Raw genomic sequence first — 18290 nt, forward strand, 5'->3', positions numbered from 1 at the left:
AGGGGAAAATATTCACCGTGACTGTCAGAAGGAACATCCCTGACTGGGGGAGCTGGGCACGTTTCCTCGGGGAAAATCTTTGAGTCTTGGAGCAAGCACAAGGAGATGGCCCTGGGCAATTTGGGTCAGTGGATGGGGATTTTCCTGGGTCGTGGGCTTGGGTGGGAAGTCAAGAAGTGGTTGTGTCTGCCTTGAGGTGCTGCCTCCTGCAATATCTCTCTGCATCCCACAGGTATTTATTTATCATCAGGGAAAAGGCTGCGAAACGGGTGGTGGCAGCTGGCGTGCGGATGTGTCCCCAAGGAAGGATGGCTGAGTCCTTCACATCTAGAGGGGTTGTGAAGAGGTGGTGGCACCCTGGTCACCTTGCAGAGGTAGGACAGGATAGCTTGATGCCCCTCACAGGATTTTATATGAGGGGTTGGTCCCTGTCCGTAGAGGTCAGGAAGGATGAGGTCTTCCAGCAAGTTCAGTCACGAAGGTGTCTGTCTGTCTGGCATGCTGAGCTCTTGGAGTCCCTTAGCACTTGTTTGGGGCCTGGAAGAGATGCTGAGTGCGTGGATGCTCTTTGCATAACTGTAATGTTCCCACGTGGTGAGGAAACGCGTGTGTTCGTCAGCAATCTTTTGGATCAGTTGGGTGCTACCACTGCCATCGCCCCCCCGCTGCGAGTGGGATGGCTTGGATGAGCCAGGCCTTTCCGTTTGCCTTTTAAAGCTATTCTGCGCCTTTTGATACAATGCAAGAAACTTTCACTACAGGAAAGGCAGGGGATGATGCTTTGTGGCCTTGTGAGCCAGTGTGGCGGGGCAGGAATGAGTTGGGCTGAACCAGAGTTAGGGAGAAAGCCGTGGGGCAGAGCTGAGAAGGGCTTCTGCAAGATGGGGTGGCCTTGTGTTGGCGTCCTGGTTTCCCTGGGGGAGCACAGGGTTTCTTCACCCCCTCCATGATCCTTCAAGTGCCCCCTCCCTTTGCATCGCTCCCTGCCCAAGGCTGAGCCTGCCGGGGGTCGGCGGGACGGGGCTGAACCAGGCAAGGCTCAGGAAGTATTTTTAGCTGTTCTAATTGTGGCAAATAAATGCCATTCTTACTTATTGGGATTGAGCTACGGCTAAATCACAACTAGTTCTAATGATGATAATTACCGGATTTCAATATTTATAGAAACGGGCGCTTCCTTCGTATCGGCGGCTGCCGCTGCGCTCTCACCTTCACAGATCGAAACCTTGGCTCATTATCCCTGCAGCTATTTATTTACTTGCACATTTTTAACCCACAGATGGCAACGTATGAGAGATCTCAAATGATACGGGCCCGCCGGGGATGTTGTAGTCTTTGGGCAGAAGCTGTGGGATGAATAGGGAAGCATCTCCCAAGGACCTGCCGGTTGGATTCTTGCTTTTTGGGCACCTTTTGAGAGATGTTCTCAGGTCTGCGGGCTTGCCCGTGCCTGCCAGGGCTTAGCCCCCAAAGGGTGGAGGTGGCTGCGCCTATTTTTGGATGTGTTAGCACGGTGGATCGCTGCCTCTGATCGCTGTGTGGGCCGAAACACGCACACGCTGTAACTGGGACGGAGCTTAAAGGTGAGACAACACGAAACGGCTCGAGTCCTGTGACGTTGGACTCGGAGGAGCTTGCGGAAAGCGGTCTGGGAAGGTCCTGCCTACAGCAGCTTCTGGATATCTTGATTTAGCAGCATCCCCCTCTCCAGCCGGGTACTGCAGAAGGATGGAGCTTTTGGAGCATGTGGGTGCAGAGCCATGCATGTGGGTGGCACGTGTGCCCGTCCCCAAGACCTGCGATGGGGATGCAGACCCCCCTGGGCTGTATCAAACCAGCTCCATTGGGTTGATCCCAGCCTGTGGATCCTCACTGGCATCCAGACCTGTGCACCCATCAGGTCTGAGATTCCCTCCTTGTGCAAGGTGTAGAAAAGATTCACTTATTCAATTTGCTATCTCTCCAGTGCCACATAAGCTGTATTGATAAATTAATCCTATATTGTTGTGACTAAACAGCCCTGCAATTTTTTACACTGTGCAGTCTAATCTGTCTTGACAGCTGTATCATTAGTTTATATTCGTTGTAATCTTATTCGCTGTGTTGGCTGTGGGGAGTTCTTATTTGAGGCGCTGTGCTGCGAGGCAGGCGTTGGGCACAGCTGGTGGTTCTCTGCTGGGCATCTCGGGGTGCTGAGGGGTGCAGCCCGGGTGTACCAGGCAGCCACTTGGGTGCCCTCCCCAGGATCCACCCCCAAAACGCTGCTCTCTTGCCTGGTAGCAACACCTGCATCGTAGCGGCATCCCCAGGGTTGACCCAGCCTCACCAAAGCATCCTTGCTGCTGGGGTTTTGATGGGGACCGCCGCGGTTGAGGTTAAAAACAGTGAAAAGATGGATGTTGGGACATTTGCATCTTAAGGCACCCTGAAAGGTGTGCTGTTGATGAGGGATAAGCTGTTTTCTCAGTCTGTGCTTTGTTTTTTTGCGGTATGGGATGGTCCTGCTCTGTAGCTGAGGTTGCCTTTTGGTAAGGGGAGAGGTAAAAGGGACTGCAGAAGTGTGGACTGCACAGCCTTCACCCAGGCCTTTGGGGATGTTGCATGAGGGATGGTGATTGCTCACTGGCATAGCGTTGTGAGATGGAGGTGGCAGTGTCACAGGTGGCTGGAGGCACCCCTGGCTCAAGCTTGGGTTTGCTGTCTCTGGTCTGAGCAGGACCAATTCAGGCATCTCTGCTGCTTTTGTGGAGAGACCCTTCGCTTTGCAGGCAGCTTTGCACGCAGGTTCTTTCAAAAGCAGCTCCCCAAAACGGTGGAGCGAAACGTTGTGGGCTGGCGCAATGAGATTTCTGCCAGCAGGGAGCAAAAGAGACTGTGCGTTCCCTGGGTATGAGAGAAAACGATGGGAGTGGGAAGTGTTTTGGTTGCTACTTTGTGCTTTAGGTCTTGAATTTGTTAAATCTGAATGGGAAAGGACAGTCGCTGGAGCGTGGGCTCCTGTTTGCAGCATCTCTGGCCAAGCCTGGATGGCTCGGTAACAGTTCAAGCCCATCTTTTTGGGAAAGCATACAGGTTCTGGCCAGACTGAACATGTGGATGGCTCCCAAGGTAGATGTGCCCCTTGCAGTTTGATGATGCAAACTGTTATTTAGGCCTTTACTTAGGCTTGTGCACCTGTAAGGACTGGCGGGGTCCAGCAATGTTTTGTGCTGTGCTTAGATCCATACTGGCACCAGTAATGGGTCAGCCCAATGGATCATAGAATCCTAGAACAGTTTGGGTTGGAAGGGACCTTTAAAGGTCAGCTAGTCCAAGCACCTGCAGTGAGCAGGGACATCTTCAACTAGATCAGGTTGCTCAGAGCCCCATCCAACCTGACCTTGAATTTTCCAGGGGTGGGGCAGCTACCACTTCTCTGGGCAACCTGTGCCAGTGTTTCATCACCCTTATTGTAAAAAATGTCTTCCTTATATCTTGTCTAAATCTTCCCTTTTGCCGTTTAAAAGCATTACCCCTTGTCCTATCGCAATATCCATATTGGATATGCCATGGTGTTTCACAGTGCTGTGGTGGTGCTGCCCATGTGCTTCCCCCTTTGCAGGCAGGACAGAGAGCAGAGGGTGGGATGTGCTGTGTGACAGCCCCAGTGGCTTTGTGTAGGGCTGGTGGGGGAGGATGGCAAAGCTTGGTGGCATCAGCATTGAATGTAGGAAAAACCCTGCTCCAGGAGACAGATCCCTGGGGCAACATCTGTAGCCTGTTCACTGCCAAGCATGCAATGATGCTGTGAAAGGAGTTTCACACGTGGTGGTCCGCGATGAGCGGTGATGCAACTGTCCACCACGCAGCTCAGAAGCTCATTGCTGCGGCACCAGGATGCATCAGGGTTAAACCTGCCGTTTGCGAAGTGATCTCACGTTGGGGATGGCTGGGGACAGCCCTTGGTAGCGGTGGAGACCTGTGTTTGCATCCTGCAGCTGGGAGAGCCTCCTGCTGCCATTGCTAGGGGAGCTGCTGTTTGTCATGGGCTGCAGCTGGTGACGAGGTGATGGACACTAGCAGCTTGAATACAGCTACTCAGCATGGCAGGAGGCATCCATACTGTCGGCAGGGCATCACACCCTCCCTCTCTCCCAGCCAGGTGGGGTGATTGAGATGGGAATCCCTAGCACTTAACCTAAATCCAGGGTTAATGACAGAGGTGCTCCCTCTGCCAGCATGGCAGCAGCACCTCCGTGCACACTGAGTTCTGCTGGCCTGCTGTCCTCTCCAATGGAGAAATTGTATTTCCAACCCGGCTGGTCTCAGGTGCCTGGGGACCTCGCTCCAAGCTCTAGGGAGATAGCCTTCAGCTGCAAAGACCCTGCCAGTGTTTTCAGCAAGGAATCAGCTCATGGTGTAGAATCTGAATGGTCTGCAGCCACGGCTCTTGGATGGGAGAGGGTGACTCAGTGGGGGAGATGGGGTCTGTTGGGGCACATAGCAATAGTGCAACATGCTGGTTTCTTTGCTGGATGGGAAAGACTCTTATTCTGCTCTCTAACCTTTTTCACAGCAGTTGACGGTTGTCGTTTGCACCTTGCTTGCTTATTAGCTTCCTATCGGAGGTGGGTGTACAGAGGGGAGGCAGAAGCCTCCCTGGAGGGGTACATCGAACCGATGGCAGGGCCAGTGACAAAGCTCAGCTCTGCTCCTGCTACCCTTGTCTGTGGCTACCTCCTGCTCAGGGTGAAGGTGTCTCTGGGGGATACCGTGTCTTTTTGCTGTTTATAACCCTTTCGTCCCTTAGCCAGTGTGACGATGACTCAATTATTATTTTTTTTTTCTTGGTTTATCCCTGGGTGAATTGCAGGTCCCTGCTCTTGAATCCCAGATGGGTCTGTCTCACCCGTGTGCGCCAAGTGCTGCTTTAAGCTCGGGGTATTCCCTGTGCAGCTCGCGATAACCTCCAGCGCTGCCAGTTCCTAGGCACTGGTGTCAACTGGGAGCCACGGGGAGTTTTGGCTGGCATTGCTACGCTCCACCCATACTGATGAGACTATTTCCATAGCAACTACAGGCATTTTCAAAGGGGAGATATGGGAAAAATGTGAAAAACTGAAAACAACCCAGCTGAAAACAGTCTTGGCCGCAAGCTGTTGGTCAGTGTGTGGGGGCTCCGGGAGACAGTGTATTGCCTCTCACCCAGGAGAGGTTCCCTGGTTTGGTGTATTTGTGTGGGACCTCATGGCCGGGTAGCGTACAGGCAGCCCTGATGCTCTCACCATCCAAAATATGGAAAGCAGAGCTGGTGCTTGCATCGTGCTGCCCAGGAGGGCAGGGATGCCCTTGTGGGGCAGCCATGCTGGGGCTTTGGGATGTTCCCCATCCTGCCTCCGTGGGGCAGGAGCATGTGGGGCTGTGCTGCCTGGAGGCAGCGTGTGCTGTGGCTCTCAGGGGAGACGTGGAGGGTGCTGCAGCTGCCGATGCACAGGATGATTTCCCAAGCTGGTGGCATTACTGTGCTCATTGCTGGCAAGGTGAATCCAGTGGTGCTAGGCGCTGTGTCAGCTCAGGTGGGAGTCAGGGATGCCATTCACCTTTCCCTGCTTTCCCCAGGGGCCCGGAGCCCCAGGGGTGGGAGCTGCAGTTTCTGCTCTTGAGCATCCTGGTGCTGCTTTGGCTCTGAGCTCTGCCCCCCCCTCTGGCTTCAACCTGCTTCCTTCTCTGCCTCCTGCCCTTGCTGGGAGCCAGGGAAACAGCTAGAAGGGCTATAAATTATGCTTCTGGGGCAGAAAGCTTTGGGAATGACAGACACAAGCCTGGCACAGTGACCCTGTATGTGCTGTCCCAGAGGCTGAATCCAAGCCTTGGCATTGCAGCAGGAGAGACTGGGGAGTGGCTTGACCCAGTGCTGTTGGGGGATATCTGTGATCTGATGGTGGCTTGGGGTTGGAGGCTGACAGTGGGGCTCTGGACAGGTCTGCTGGCTGTCCGGAGAGCCCAAAGGTGGCTCAGGGGCTCGTGGGCACCCTGCAAGCTCAGTGCAAGGCTGGTGCGAGGAGGCTGTGGGTGAGGGCATATTGGTGGTTTGATACCAACCTTGTAGGTTGGTGGCACCTGGTCCCAGCCCTCCTGCTGCAGAGGAGGAGGGAGCACTACGGCAGCTCTTTTCCATCCCATTGCAATATGCACAGAAGGGAAAGGAGCTGGCGTGCAGGAGGCCTGTTCCCCCCAGCTGCTGTCCCCAGTAAGCCCCAGCCTGGCACATGGCACGAGGTCTTGGGTCCCAGCTGCTGCAGGCTGCAAGCGAGCCAGCCCGCTCCCCGGACGGCTGCCCAGGGCCGGCAGTAGACAATGTGTGTATTCTTTGTGCAGAACGAGTTCCTCTTCGCTGATAACCCTCTGGGCTCACGTAGTTTGCTCTGAGGTTGGGCTGGTGCTGGGAGCCTCCTGGCTCTCCAGCTGCCCAGAAGCAGAAACAAAGTTTGAGTGATTCTTTGGAAAAAAAAAAAAAAATAAAAAAAAATCAAACAACAAAATCTCCCTGGAAGGACTTTGTCTGGTGATCTGCTTTCTGGGTTTGAAATTGCTCTGTGACCCTAAGCAGTGCCAAAAAGACTGTGTCCTGTTAAATACATCTTCAGCCCAAGTTGTGAAAGAGTAGGTGCCATCAGGAGGTGCAGCCTGGCTTCCTCACTCGCTGCCTCTCTGCAGCTACAGCTGAGCAGGACCTTTGGATTCCTCAAATGCTCCAGTGAGATTTTATACCTGTCAGTTTAATGGCAACCTCCTGGGACTGTTTCAGAAATAGGAGGCTCGTTTTCAGGAGCACCAAGCTATCAGGCTCATCATGTCTGGTACAAGGGGATGTGGCCTTGGGCTGCGGAGACGGGCACGCATGGGTTGCCATGGACCATCTGGGACCGGATGCCATTCCTTCTCACTGCTGTGGCCTTAAACCTCTGTGCAAACACACAAACCCGGTGATGAAGAACATCTTCAAACATTGTGAAGGAGAACGAAGGGTGGGGGGATGTCAGTGCTTGGGTTAAGGAGTTGCCATGTGTTGGCCAAGCTGCAGTAACTCGGGTTGTGTGCTCCTGCCTTGCTCTTGGTGTAAAGCAAAACGTATTTGCTTAACAGCCAGCACAGCCCAACAGCAATGTGCTTGGATAGAGTGAGCTCAAGGGTTTCACCCCACCTTTGGTCCTGGTGAAGGAGGTGCCCATGCGGAGCGAAGGGCAGGGGCTTGGCTGGGGTGGCAAATTCCGGAGCGCTGGCAAGCCCTGGCTGTGAGCGCCACAATCTGTCGAGGTGCTGGGGGGGCAGAGGCTTCTCCATAACTCACTTATGCCTTTATCTGGAGGAATGGCAGACTGAGCTGCGATATGAGATAGAAACTGTCCCCAGATTTGCTGTTTGCATAGCTGGAGCAGCTCAAACACAACAGCCCGGTTAGCTGCGTCTCTGGCTGTCAATGTCTTGTCCCACAACATTTTTTGCAAGGTGCTTTTTTTCACATTCAGATGAACAAAGTAGAGCGCTGGGAGAGGAGCTTTTAAAGTGTCTCTTCCCTCCCTGCTCTCCTTTCTTCCCTTCCGTGCCTCCTCCTGCCTGTGACATGTTTATAGGCGTGCTGGTTAGCTTTTCCTTTTCAGACCCACAAAATATCTGCTATCCAGGGAAGCCTGGAGCTCCGAGTCACCACGTCTTAATGTTTGCATCCCCTGCTCCTGAGTGGTGCTTCTGTTCTTCCACCTTTGCAATACGAGCAAGGCAGCGTGTAGGAAAAGCTTGGGGCGGGGGGGGGAAAGGGGATTTTTTTTTCCTGGCTGGGGAGAAGGGGTATGAGCCCTTCTTGTGAGGGATGGAGGAGCCCCTCCATCGCTGCTGGGAGGGTTGGCAGAGCTGGCTGTGATTTCTTCCCAGTGCAGATACGAGCCGGGGGGAGGCCGTGGCAGTTGGAGGAAAATAAATTCTGTGGAGAGCTTGCCCCAGGTCCTTTGGCTTTCTGGGGAACGGCTGGAGGGGCTGGGGAAGGCAGATCGGAGGGGCTGTGAAGGTAATGGGGACCCTGGCAAGTCTCCTTGCAGGTCAGAGCCTCTCTGCCTGTGGCTGTCCCGAGCGGAGCGGCTGGGAGCCTGGCCCGTGGCCAGCCCAGCTGGGCATTGCTGCCCGCTTGTTTGAGCTTCATAAACATCTGAGGAGCCAAAATGCTGGAGGATCAAAGTTCAGGCTCCTTGGGAGCCGTTTGGGAAAACAAATGCTTCGTGGGAGCGGGGTCTGAGTCCAAGAAAGATTGGCTCTCCCCTCGCTCGGGCAGCGGCTTTCCTGGTGTTCAGGGTGTGTGGGAAAGATGGAAAAGGGATGAGCTGTGCTGTGGGGGTGGTGGAGCTGCGGGGGAGAAGAGGAGGATAAAGTGGGATGGGGGACCGAGGGAGGGCGCTGGATTCGGCCACTATATAGCCATAACCACGCAGAAGGACCCTTTGACACCCGCAGTTTGCAGCTCTGAGCTCTGGGTTTTGTGCCCCTTTTTGGGATCCAGGCGCGGGAGCAGCGGGAAGGATCTGCCCGAAAATTTGCAGCTACGTTGAAACAGGGTTTGGGATAAAGCTGATGTGGATTTAAAAAGCTTCTGAATTTAGACTCCCGTGGAGGCTGTGGTTTTAGAAAGTCTGCTTGTGGGTTTGTGTGGGTGCGTGGCAGCGCGTCTGGATTAAGGACCACAGTCCCCTCCCACCGCGGCGCTTGTGCTGCCTCATCCCCAGCTCTTGCTGGACTCTTGCTCCTGCCTCCTCATTCCCGGCGCCGTATATCACAGTAACAGCCAGCTTGTGGGAGATTTTATTTTCTGCTTTTCCTCCTCCATCCATTTTCCTGTCTTCAAGCACAGCATGAAGTGCAATGCATGCATGTGGCTGGCAGCGTTCCCCTTTGGGTCCTAGCTGAGCTAATACGGTCTATCAGGACATTGTCTTGCCCATCTTCAAAGCCCTGTGCCTTTTTTGGGGGGGCTCCTTTCCATCGCACGCGCTTTGGCACTACTCTCTACCGAGAGTTATTCCTGCCAAGCTGAACTTTAGTGATCCCGTACCTTTAGTACGTCTCCTTGTCTTGCTAATGTGTGCGCGCACCGTGCTCTCCAGGAGAGAAGCACAGCTGCCTTTGGAGCAGAACTTGGCAGCTTTGTCTGCCTGCATGAATTTATATTATATTTATATTTTAATTTCTGAAAAGCCCTGGACCTGTTTGCAGATGGGAGTGTGAGGGAATCTGACCTCCAGTTTGAAGTTGCAGGGAGGGTTTAATAAGGCAGAATATGATTACTGAAGCTGATTTTGACCAGGGTGCTGCTTCCTCTATAAAATGCCGTTTGATCTTTAAAGACCACAAAACGCTGCACATTGCTGGCTCTCGCTGTGTATAAAATCCTGTGGATAAAAGCATCTTTTCCTTTGGCATGGCAGGTGCCTGGGGAGCTTCCTAAAAAGGGGAGCTCTTTGGGTCTCCCACGGCCCGTAAAGCAAAGGGTGCTGCCTCGCCTTGAGGTTCGCGTTTGGTGTAAAACTCCCAGGGGAATTGTTTTTTCTGCCCTTGGATTGCCCAGTGGGCTGCACAGCTGCCTCAGAGATGCAGTGTGATTAGACAATTAGACATGCGCAGGTTCGTGTTAGTGGCCCCGAGCAGGACCCTCTGCTCCACGTACCCCAGATCCACCTTTAACCGTGGGAAGCACCTCTCTGGGCACAGAGGACTGGCCTTGCAGGCTCTGCTGCTGAAAAGTAAAGAAAGAAATGCCCTTTTGGGGAAATACCATCATTTTTGAGTCTGCCACCCAGAGGAAAAGGGGAGCGAGCTATGGCTGATGCTGTAGATGGGGTGTGAGCTCTTGCTCTTGCTGATGCTTCACCCCAAGGTGGTCGCGCTTGTGTATTTATGTCCACATCTGTGGGACTAAAAATGCTCATCCCATCTCGTGCTCTCTGACTTCTGGTGGTGTCCGAGAGACAGTGCAGGGCCCAGGTAGTGATAGGCAATAAATAACAAAGCGGTGTGAGAGAGCCTGCAGCAGCTGGGAGGTGCCAAGGTGGTGGGCAGGGAGCTGGGGCTGAGCCAGTAGCCCAGCCCATACGCAGCGGGGTTCAGGGGCACCGTCCCTCCAACCCTGCTCCCCGTGCAGGAGATGCTGCAGCCCTTTAGAGTTTCCTCCTGAAACTTTTGCACCTTTGCTTGTCTCTGATAAATGAGGTTTCTTCAGCACTGGGATGATTTTGGACACCTAGTTCTTGCCTGGGACCCCAGAGCTGCTTTCTCCCACCACTAGCTGAGTAATAGTGATGGGATGTTGAGGAGGGTATTTGTTATGATGGCAGTTGCACAGCTGCCCACAGCACTTCTTCAGCTCTGCCGCCCCACTTGTGCCTATTTCTTCATTTCTGAAAGCGGGTGACTGGGCATAACTTTTCCTGCACTGAAAAACCTTGGATGTAGTGTGTGATAACGGGAACATACTGCTTTCCGTGTGCTGCAGCAATCTGTCCAGGCTGGGTCCAGGCAGCCCGCTGTCCTCTAGTAATCCTGACACATTGTCCCTGGAAGGGAAGCTCTCTGCTCTGTAAGTCACCAGCCAAAGCGGGTGTGGGATGTGGCGGCTGCCCTGGGGTGAGCTGGAGGCTTGTGGAGATCGTAAAAGGAAAATGAGTGAATCCACAACCAGTGGGCACAATGGGAACCGTGGCACCCTGTGCCTGAGAGGGCCTCGTGTCCCTGGGGACAAAAGCAAAGGGTGAGATCCTGGTCATGTTGGCACTGCTGTCTGTTTTTCCAAATGCAGGCACTTTCCCTCGCTCCTTTAGGTGCAGCTCCTGTGCTCCTGGCATCCTTATGGGTGCCAGGCAGCATCGCTTCCTTGCAGTGCCTGGAAAAACCATGTCTTTCAGCAGAGCTTAAAGCTGTTTCTCAGGGTATCGTCCACCGTAGGGCGTCTTTATGTGGCAATCTTGTTAGTGCCACTGTAGCAGCTCTTCTGCACCTAGCAGTTGCTCCTAGCCAGCCTGGTTTCAGGCAGATGATGTTGGGGTGACCGGGAAGCTTGTCCAGGCTCATCCGAAAGATGTCCTGCAGTGGAGTCCTCTCCTCTGGATGCCTTATGCTCCATGAGTTGCTCGTGTGCAGCAGTTGGGTTCCTCCAGGAAGACCATTGAGATATCACACTGTGGTGGCTGTATCGTTCCAACACCCTCCCCAGACAGCAAGGGATTGGGACTTTTTCCTGTGCCCGGCCTTTCTGGAAGGGCCTGGTTTGGATCGTTGGGTTGGATGTGGCTGGGCCCATGGGATGGGGACTGGGTACGTCCCCCTTGCACCCTCCACAGCACCCACATATCCCTACGTGGTCTCAGCGAGAGGAGCATATCTGCTTTTGCAGAGGGAGCTGTGTCACAGTGGTGTGTTTTATGATCGTTACCTTGACGAATCACAATTACACTGTGGGGTTATGCTCATAATTGTTTCTACAAAGCTGGATTTACTTGCGCCCCCCACCTCCCCCCCTGCCCGGCTTTCTGTTACTGACCTCAAATTATCCTTAACGATGCAAAGTTATCTGCTGCTGGGGTGACTTTTCCATGCGCTTTTGAGAAGGGGAAGCCCACGCTTTAAGTGGGGAAAATATTGCCCTCATAAGTCTTTATTCAGCTTCACTTGCCTTTAATGTTTAGTTACCAATTCACTTTTACAGCTTCCATATTGAGGGAATCAAGTCCTTTGTGCCTCTGGTTATTAAATGTATGCGATAAGTGCCTTATAATACTGTGAAAGATGGCTGGTTCCTTTATGGCTTCCTCAGCCCTGCGTGGGGTGCGAGGGATGGATAAAAGGAGCCGTCGGTCCCCACCGTGGCTGTGCTTTGCCCTGGGGTGTGGGACCTGCCCCCAGTGCCATGGGTTTCCCAGCATCCAGGGCTTCCCATCGACATCTGCAGCACCTCTGCTTGGAGGAGGCAGGTCTTACTGGTCAAGGGTTTTAAGAGACATCTTATTTTCCCTCTATTTTCCCCCCTGCAATCAAATTCATATTTGCATGGTCTGGAGCTGGCATGCCAGCAGATTTGTTTATAATGCTAAACGTATCAGGTAATTGTAAGCTAATTCTTCTGTCTGGATCGCGAGGTATTATATGCCTGGATGACAAATCAATTTTCCTGTTGCCCTACAAGAGAGAGGATTCAAATGCTCTGTTTGCCTTTCCTGTATATATACAAAAATGTGTGTGTCGGGGTGCTGCCCGCTTGCTGGAGCGCAATTTATTTGCTGCCCAGCATCCAAACACCAGTGGTGGCACTTGCGTGGCATGACTCTAACGGAGACATGTCATCTGCTCTGGTGCTGAATGGAGCTGATGGCATCCTGATGAAAAATCATTCCCCTCCGATCTGGGCTAGATATAAATTTGGGTAGCACGTGTGTACACATGCTATGTAATACTTGGCTCTTATCAAGTGCCTTTTTTAGTTATTGACCACAGCGCTTGAAAAGCTTAGAGAGATTAGATAAATATTATCCTTGTTGTATGAGGAGGGTGAAGGAAGGCCAGACACATTAAGTAGCCTCAATGTAAATTGGCATAAGAGGCTGTTTTTCACCTCTGCCTCAGGCATGTGGGACAAAACGCACCTGTCTGTGGTTAAATCCCAGTGGATATTCTCATCTCCCTTGCCACATTGGCCCTGGACTGGGAAGGGAACATGTGGACCTGTGCAGACTTGCTGCAAGATCTCAAGGAGGTGACACTGGCCTGTGTTGTCAAACACCTCCTTGCATGGTGTCTTGGGAATGAAAGGAAATGCCCGTTCCCACTGGGTTGGTGGCTACCGGTCCCCTTCCAGCAAGTGAGTCAAGATCCTGGCACTTCTGGAGACCAGCTGAAACATACACCCTGTGACTTGGTGACCATACAGTCAAGATTGCCGATCTACCTCTGTATGATGTGGGAGCAAAGACATCTGCCCCCTTACTTCACTCGATGATCTGGGGGTGAGACATGATGCCTGTGAGCTCCAGAGCTGACAAACAGGACTCCATGCTTCGTAAGTTCACTGTTAACTGGGACACAACGCCCGTGCTGTGGATTGACCATTGGTCTGACTTCAGTAGTCTACAAGGCTTTCAACAAGTTTTAAAAGCATGGCTGCAGGTACAGCCTCCATGGCTGAGGTACGATGCAGGGTTGTCCTAAAGTTGGCTTGCCCCATGTCTTCCTCTGGAAAGGTAACTGATTTCCTCGGCAAAGAGATGACTTCACGGTGAGAGGTTAATATAATGCTGCATTAAATCATAAGTGGTTTGTTTTTCTGGAAAAGACACAGTGTAGTCCAGCCATTGTAGGTGAAGAGGTGGGTAAAGGAATAGTGGTGGTGGGAGGTGTTGAAAGAGGAGATAACCGCTGAGATTCTTTGGAGGTGATGTTGGCTCCTGCTTTCGTTGAGGACGCTGGCACAAAAGGCAGGAGCATGTTTGTGGGTTTCACTGCTGGCCCAGTGCTGGGGCTGTGGGAGCATAGACCGGGATGAAGATGGCCAAGGGGAGGAGCTGCAGTAGCAAAACCAAAATGTAAAGTGGGATGAATGTGAATGTGGGTGTAAAAGGGACATTTGCTGCCAGCTAGGAAATTATGTCAGTTGGAAATGACCTGGTTGATAGAAGTGCCAGCTGCAGTGCTCGATTATGGGGTTAAAACAAGCCACCAGGCTGACGGGGCTGTGAGAAAGGCCGGTGTGATCTCAGGCTGCAAGTCAAGGTGTTTCCAGTGTAACTGGGGAGTTGCTTGTGCTGTGATACAAGTGAAACCTCCTGGAGACTGTTCTATGTTTTTGGTAGCTCTTATTCAAGAAAAAGAGGCTTAAATAGGCTGATGAATAAAACAGAGAGCACTTTTCTATTCCAGTGTCTATCGCAGTGGTCCTTGCATAGGTCACCAAGCGCGAGTGCCAGTTGTGCTGGGTCTGAAACCAGAAGCAAAATAACCTCTCCACCAGGTCTCTGCCTGAGCGATACATCTGCATCACTTCTGGGACTTGAGTTAGTATCTCTTCAAGGCACTTGAGACAATTTGCCTTGCACTTCACTGCTTGGTACAGACGCGCTGCCTTAGAAGAGCTGGCCTTGTGTAACAAATGATAGTTGGGTGGGTTTGGCTCTTGCTTGTAAAGGAGGGAGGAGGAAATGCCAGGAAAGGAAAAGAGCTGCTTAAGCAAAGACGGTTTTGACACAAGAGAAAATGGATGTAAAATACTTGTGGGTAAAGAAATGAGAAGAGCGGGGGAGTTCAGTACAAGTTGGGAAGGTAAAGCCACAGCTACTCCTAAGGTGGACTTTGACCGGTCTGCAAAAGGCATGATATAAAGGCAACTCTGCCATGCAAGGAGACCTGGACCAGCAGGACCCTCCAAACAGACAAGAAGCATGAGAAAGAAGTGAGTGTTTAAGCAAACACCCCCTTCCCTCCAACTCACCCTCCAAAAAAAGCCCAAAAGTGAGTAATCTCATCTGTGTTAGCGATGCATCTCATATGGTCTTGATTAGAAGTTGGAAATGAGTCTAGGTGGATGATGGTGAGCACTTCAGGGTTTGTGAAGTATGGTATTGCTCTTGAAGCTATTGCGTCTTGCAGAAGAGCGGCTTACCTTAGTAATAACTGAGGAATGCCACAGTTGTATATATTCAGAGATGTTTGCAGGGAGGAGGGAGTAACCCACTGACTGTAATTCATACTTCACAGCCTGATCGCAGAGACCAGGGCAGGGCTGGGAGTTGTCACATCTGTGTTTGGCTGAACCCAGCACCCGTGTTCCTGCCAGGTTAATGAACCGAGGCAAAGGAGAAGGGAAGGTCTCGGTCTTTGGCAGCAATTGGGAGGATATAAGATTTCTAAAGCAAGCAAAACCCTGGAAGGAAAAGAGGGGGATGTAGTTGAGATACTGAAGGATGTGAAGAGGGACTGAAGTTTTAGGGGTGGAATTTCTTTGCTTGGTTGGTTTGCTTTCCTGTGCAGCCGCTGCCAATTTTGCAATCACAGCTTGACTCCTTGAGTTTTCAGAATAAGATGTGTTTCTGTTTTGTTTTTAAAGTGGGTTCAGGTGAATCCATCCAGCACAAAGTTACGCTATTCTTTCCAAAGCAACAGAGAACCAAAGAAAATTATTTTCCTGGTGTATCTTCAGGGTGAACCAAGACTGATTTGCCACTTCTAGGAGCATGGGTGCAACTCCTGCTAAGCTGAAAAATCAGATGCGGAGCTGAAAAATTAGGGGGAGAAAAGGGGAAGAGCCATTTCTGGGAGTCCCTGAGAAGGGAAGCATCTGTGTAGCTTAAAGGACTCAAAGTCCCTTGCTGATCTGTGCACCTAATTCAAGATGATGCTATTTCCCTGTGTTGCACTCTATGTAAAGCAGCTGCTGGGTTGGAGGATTACCCTGTACGTAGCGGGGTGTGTGTATGTATGTATTTATTTCCACTGTTGCTTGTCTTGTCTCTCCCTTTATGGGTGTGGTGTGTCCACCTTAAATAACATACCAAAGCATATCTGGCTCAGGAAGATCATGGGCTTTGTTTGGGAGGCTGGAACACAGGTTGTGGAGTTTTATTTACGGTCTAGTGTAATGTCACTTCTGGGGAACTTGGCCATGATGGGGCCCCCCCCGTATCCCATTGCTGAGTTGACAGAAAGTGATGTCTGTGCGTGTTACTGGAAACAAGATTGGGTCTTTTTCTGCCTCTTCTACAATGCTGCCCACATGGCTTTGAGTGTCAGGTCAAAAATAACCTTGACTTTTTTTAGCAAACACAATCAATAAAACAAGAGCCAATCTGGCCGCCGCCTCCTTCCCAGCTGTGGTTGCTCCATAGCTCCTGGCTCGGGGCTGCTCCATCCCTCCCTGAAGGTCATTGCTTGGATGCTGTAGCTTCAGCATGCCCTGGTGGTAAATTCATATCAATCCCATTCCGGTTTCTTCCCATGTTCGTTCTTTCTCTTGGAGGACCCTCTCATATGGGTTGTAGAAGCTGCAGTTGGGAAATGTCTTCAACTTGTATTTCTAGCCTTGCTCAGTCCTGGAATCTTGTGGCCTAGGACCTCATCTCACAGTCCTTCCCTGTCTCGGAAGGGTTTCAAGCGAGCCGTCGGATCTCTTGACTGACGCCTCCCAGTCTGTGTTTTGTTCTGCAAGTGTTCACAGGGAATACGAAATGGCTGTAATAATGTCCTGTTTCTCATTCTGTCTGGGACACAGGCGATCCAAGCTGACGAGCAGGTCATTGAGGATGAACCGTAACTTACGCTGTCATGCAGCAGCCGGTTGGGAGCTTATGCTGTGTCCTTACGCTAACCCCTCGGGGTATGCAGACAATTATGGAACATGTGGAAAGCAGAGGTGACTCTTGCGGGTCTCTGCTTTTCTTGGATCTGCATGGCGAGAGCAGAGAAATACGTTTAGGTTTAGTCCAGGCTTTGTATTTTTCTTTCTTGAGCTGGATGTTATTTGGGATATAGCTCAAATAGGTCTGTATATTTTTGTCATTCTAATTCATCTGTTCTTATGCAAGTACAAGGCCTAGCGAGTGCTGGAGGAGAAACTCGTGGCCCCTGTGACTGCTCTGGAAGTGGTCAAAGGTCCCTCTTTGGCTTACTCACCCTCTGGACCACCATGTGGGGTCCTGCAACCTTCTCGCCTAGAATCAGGGGGTGGTTCTCAGTGTTGGCTTATCACCCCAACCCTGCATCACTTGGAAATGTTTCCCCTCTCCAGGGCCAAGTCCAAAGCCAACTATTGCATCAAGGCAGATGTGAGCTTGGGTGCACGCGTTCATAAACTTTGAGGTTGGGCTTCTTTCACATATTGTCTAAGGGGGCCAGCCAGATGTTTTTCCCCTCTCTCAGCTCACTTTGAGAGAGGACCGCCTCCACCTGCTCTGCCGCAAAGTCCCTCTTGAAAACGTACATGCTTTCTGGTGGAAGGGTGTCTGGGTTTAATGTGGGAGAAAGCCTGAACTAACCAAGGGCTGCCTGGAGGATGAGGACCGAACTCCTTCCCCACCATGCAGCGTTGCATCTTGTTAGAGGCCCATGGATGCAGCCAGCTGGCCATGCTGCTGCCAGCATCGCTCCTGGCTGCCGATAACAGGGGACCCCGTTCTCTGGGGCTGTCGATCTGTCACCTTCACCCAGCTCTAATATTTACTGAATAACGATCCCGTAGTGACAGATCTATTTCTGGTTTTGTTCTCTATAACATACCTGCCAGAGCGCCCCGGGCGACTGAGGAATTTATAATAAAGGCACAGTTTCCAAACTAAGTTTGATGCGCTGCTCCCAGCAGCACTTCCAGCCAGCAAAGGCTAGGACCCTGTTTGTCCACCCCAGTGAGAGACTGGATAAATATATGACTTTTTTTTTTTTTTTTCTATTTAGGCCCCAAGTTTTTATTGAGAGGTTATATTTGCATTCACTCCTTTTGCTGAGCTGTCTCGATCACGTCTTGGTTTTACTGATGCGCGCTGCAAGGTGCAGAGAGGGGCAATGACTTGGGCGAGGATGTTCAATGGATCAGTTGCACATTCCGCACTTGAAACTGTTGTTAAAACCATGTTATTTGGCTTTCCCAAAGCACTGGGAAGACAGAATAAAAAGCAGCATGAGAAACCTCTTGTTTTGGCTACGGGATGCCTTGCCGTATGTGTCTGAGGATGTGGATGCTGAAGCCTGAGCAGGTCCAATCCCCAGACGTGTTGCAAGAAGGTTTTGGCTGAAAGGAAGGTGGGAAGAGGCGTGGGGCTGGGTGGGCATGATATGCTCTTGCTGTGTGCGGTCCCTGGGCAGAGCGACCATCTGGTTGTGCCACAGCTGAGCCTTTCCTTCTTCTCCACAGACACATAGAGAACTGGAAGAACTTGCAGACGCTGAATGCCGTTGACATGGAGCTGTACACGGGACTCCAGAGGCTGTGAGTATGTCCCGCGTGTCGGGGAGGAGAAGAGCACTGGGCACCCCCTTCCTTCCAGCAAAGAGCTGTGGCTTCCCTCCGTCTGCAGTCCCCACGCTGCCGTGTTCAGAGCCTGTTTAAGCTACTGGTTCTGCCGTATTTTGCCATGAGACTCGGCAAAATGGGGATGAAGTGCTTTTTGGTCCTTGCTGGGTCTGCGAGAAGGAAGATTGCTAGCTCATGACAGCTCTGTCAACACACATCAGCCCTGACCTCTCTTCTCCCACGCTCTTCCGGTTCTGGGTTTGTGCATTGTTCTGACTCATTT

At 51.8% G+C, this 18290-nt stretch overlaps 1 protein-coding gene across 3 annotated transcripts in view; it reads left to right on the top strand.

Annotated features, from left to right (window-relative positions):
- Positions 1-18290, top strand: part of NTRK3 (neurotrophic receptor tyrosine kinase 3) — a 218835-nt gene that overhangs the window by 17260 nt on the left and 183285 nt on the right. For all 3 annotated transcript variants that reach the window (XM_063346504.1, XM_063346505.1, XM_063346506.1), the window contains exon 2: positions 17909-17983. In XM_063346504.1, the coding sequence (XP_063202574.1) occupies positions 17909-17983 (75 nt within the window). The remainder of the gene's footprint in view (positions 1-17908; positions 17984-18290) is intronic.

Source organism: Chroicocephalus ridibundus, chromosome 9 (genome assembly GCF_963924245.1).
Source record: "Chroicocephalus ridibundus chromosome 9, bChrRid1.1, whole genome shotgun sequence".
Taxonomy (NCBI): domain Eukaryota; kingdom Metazoa; phylum Chordata; class Aves; order Charadriiformes; family Laridae; genus Chroicocephalus; species Chroicocephalus ridibundus.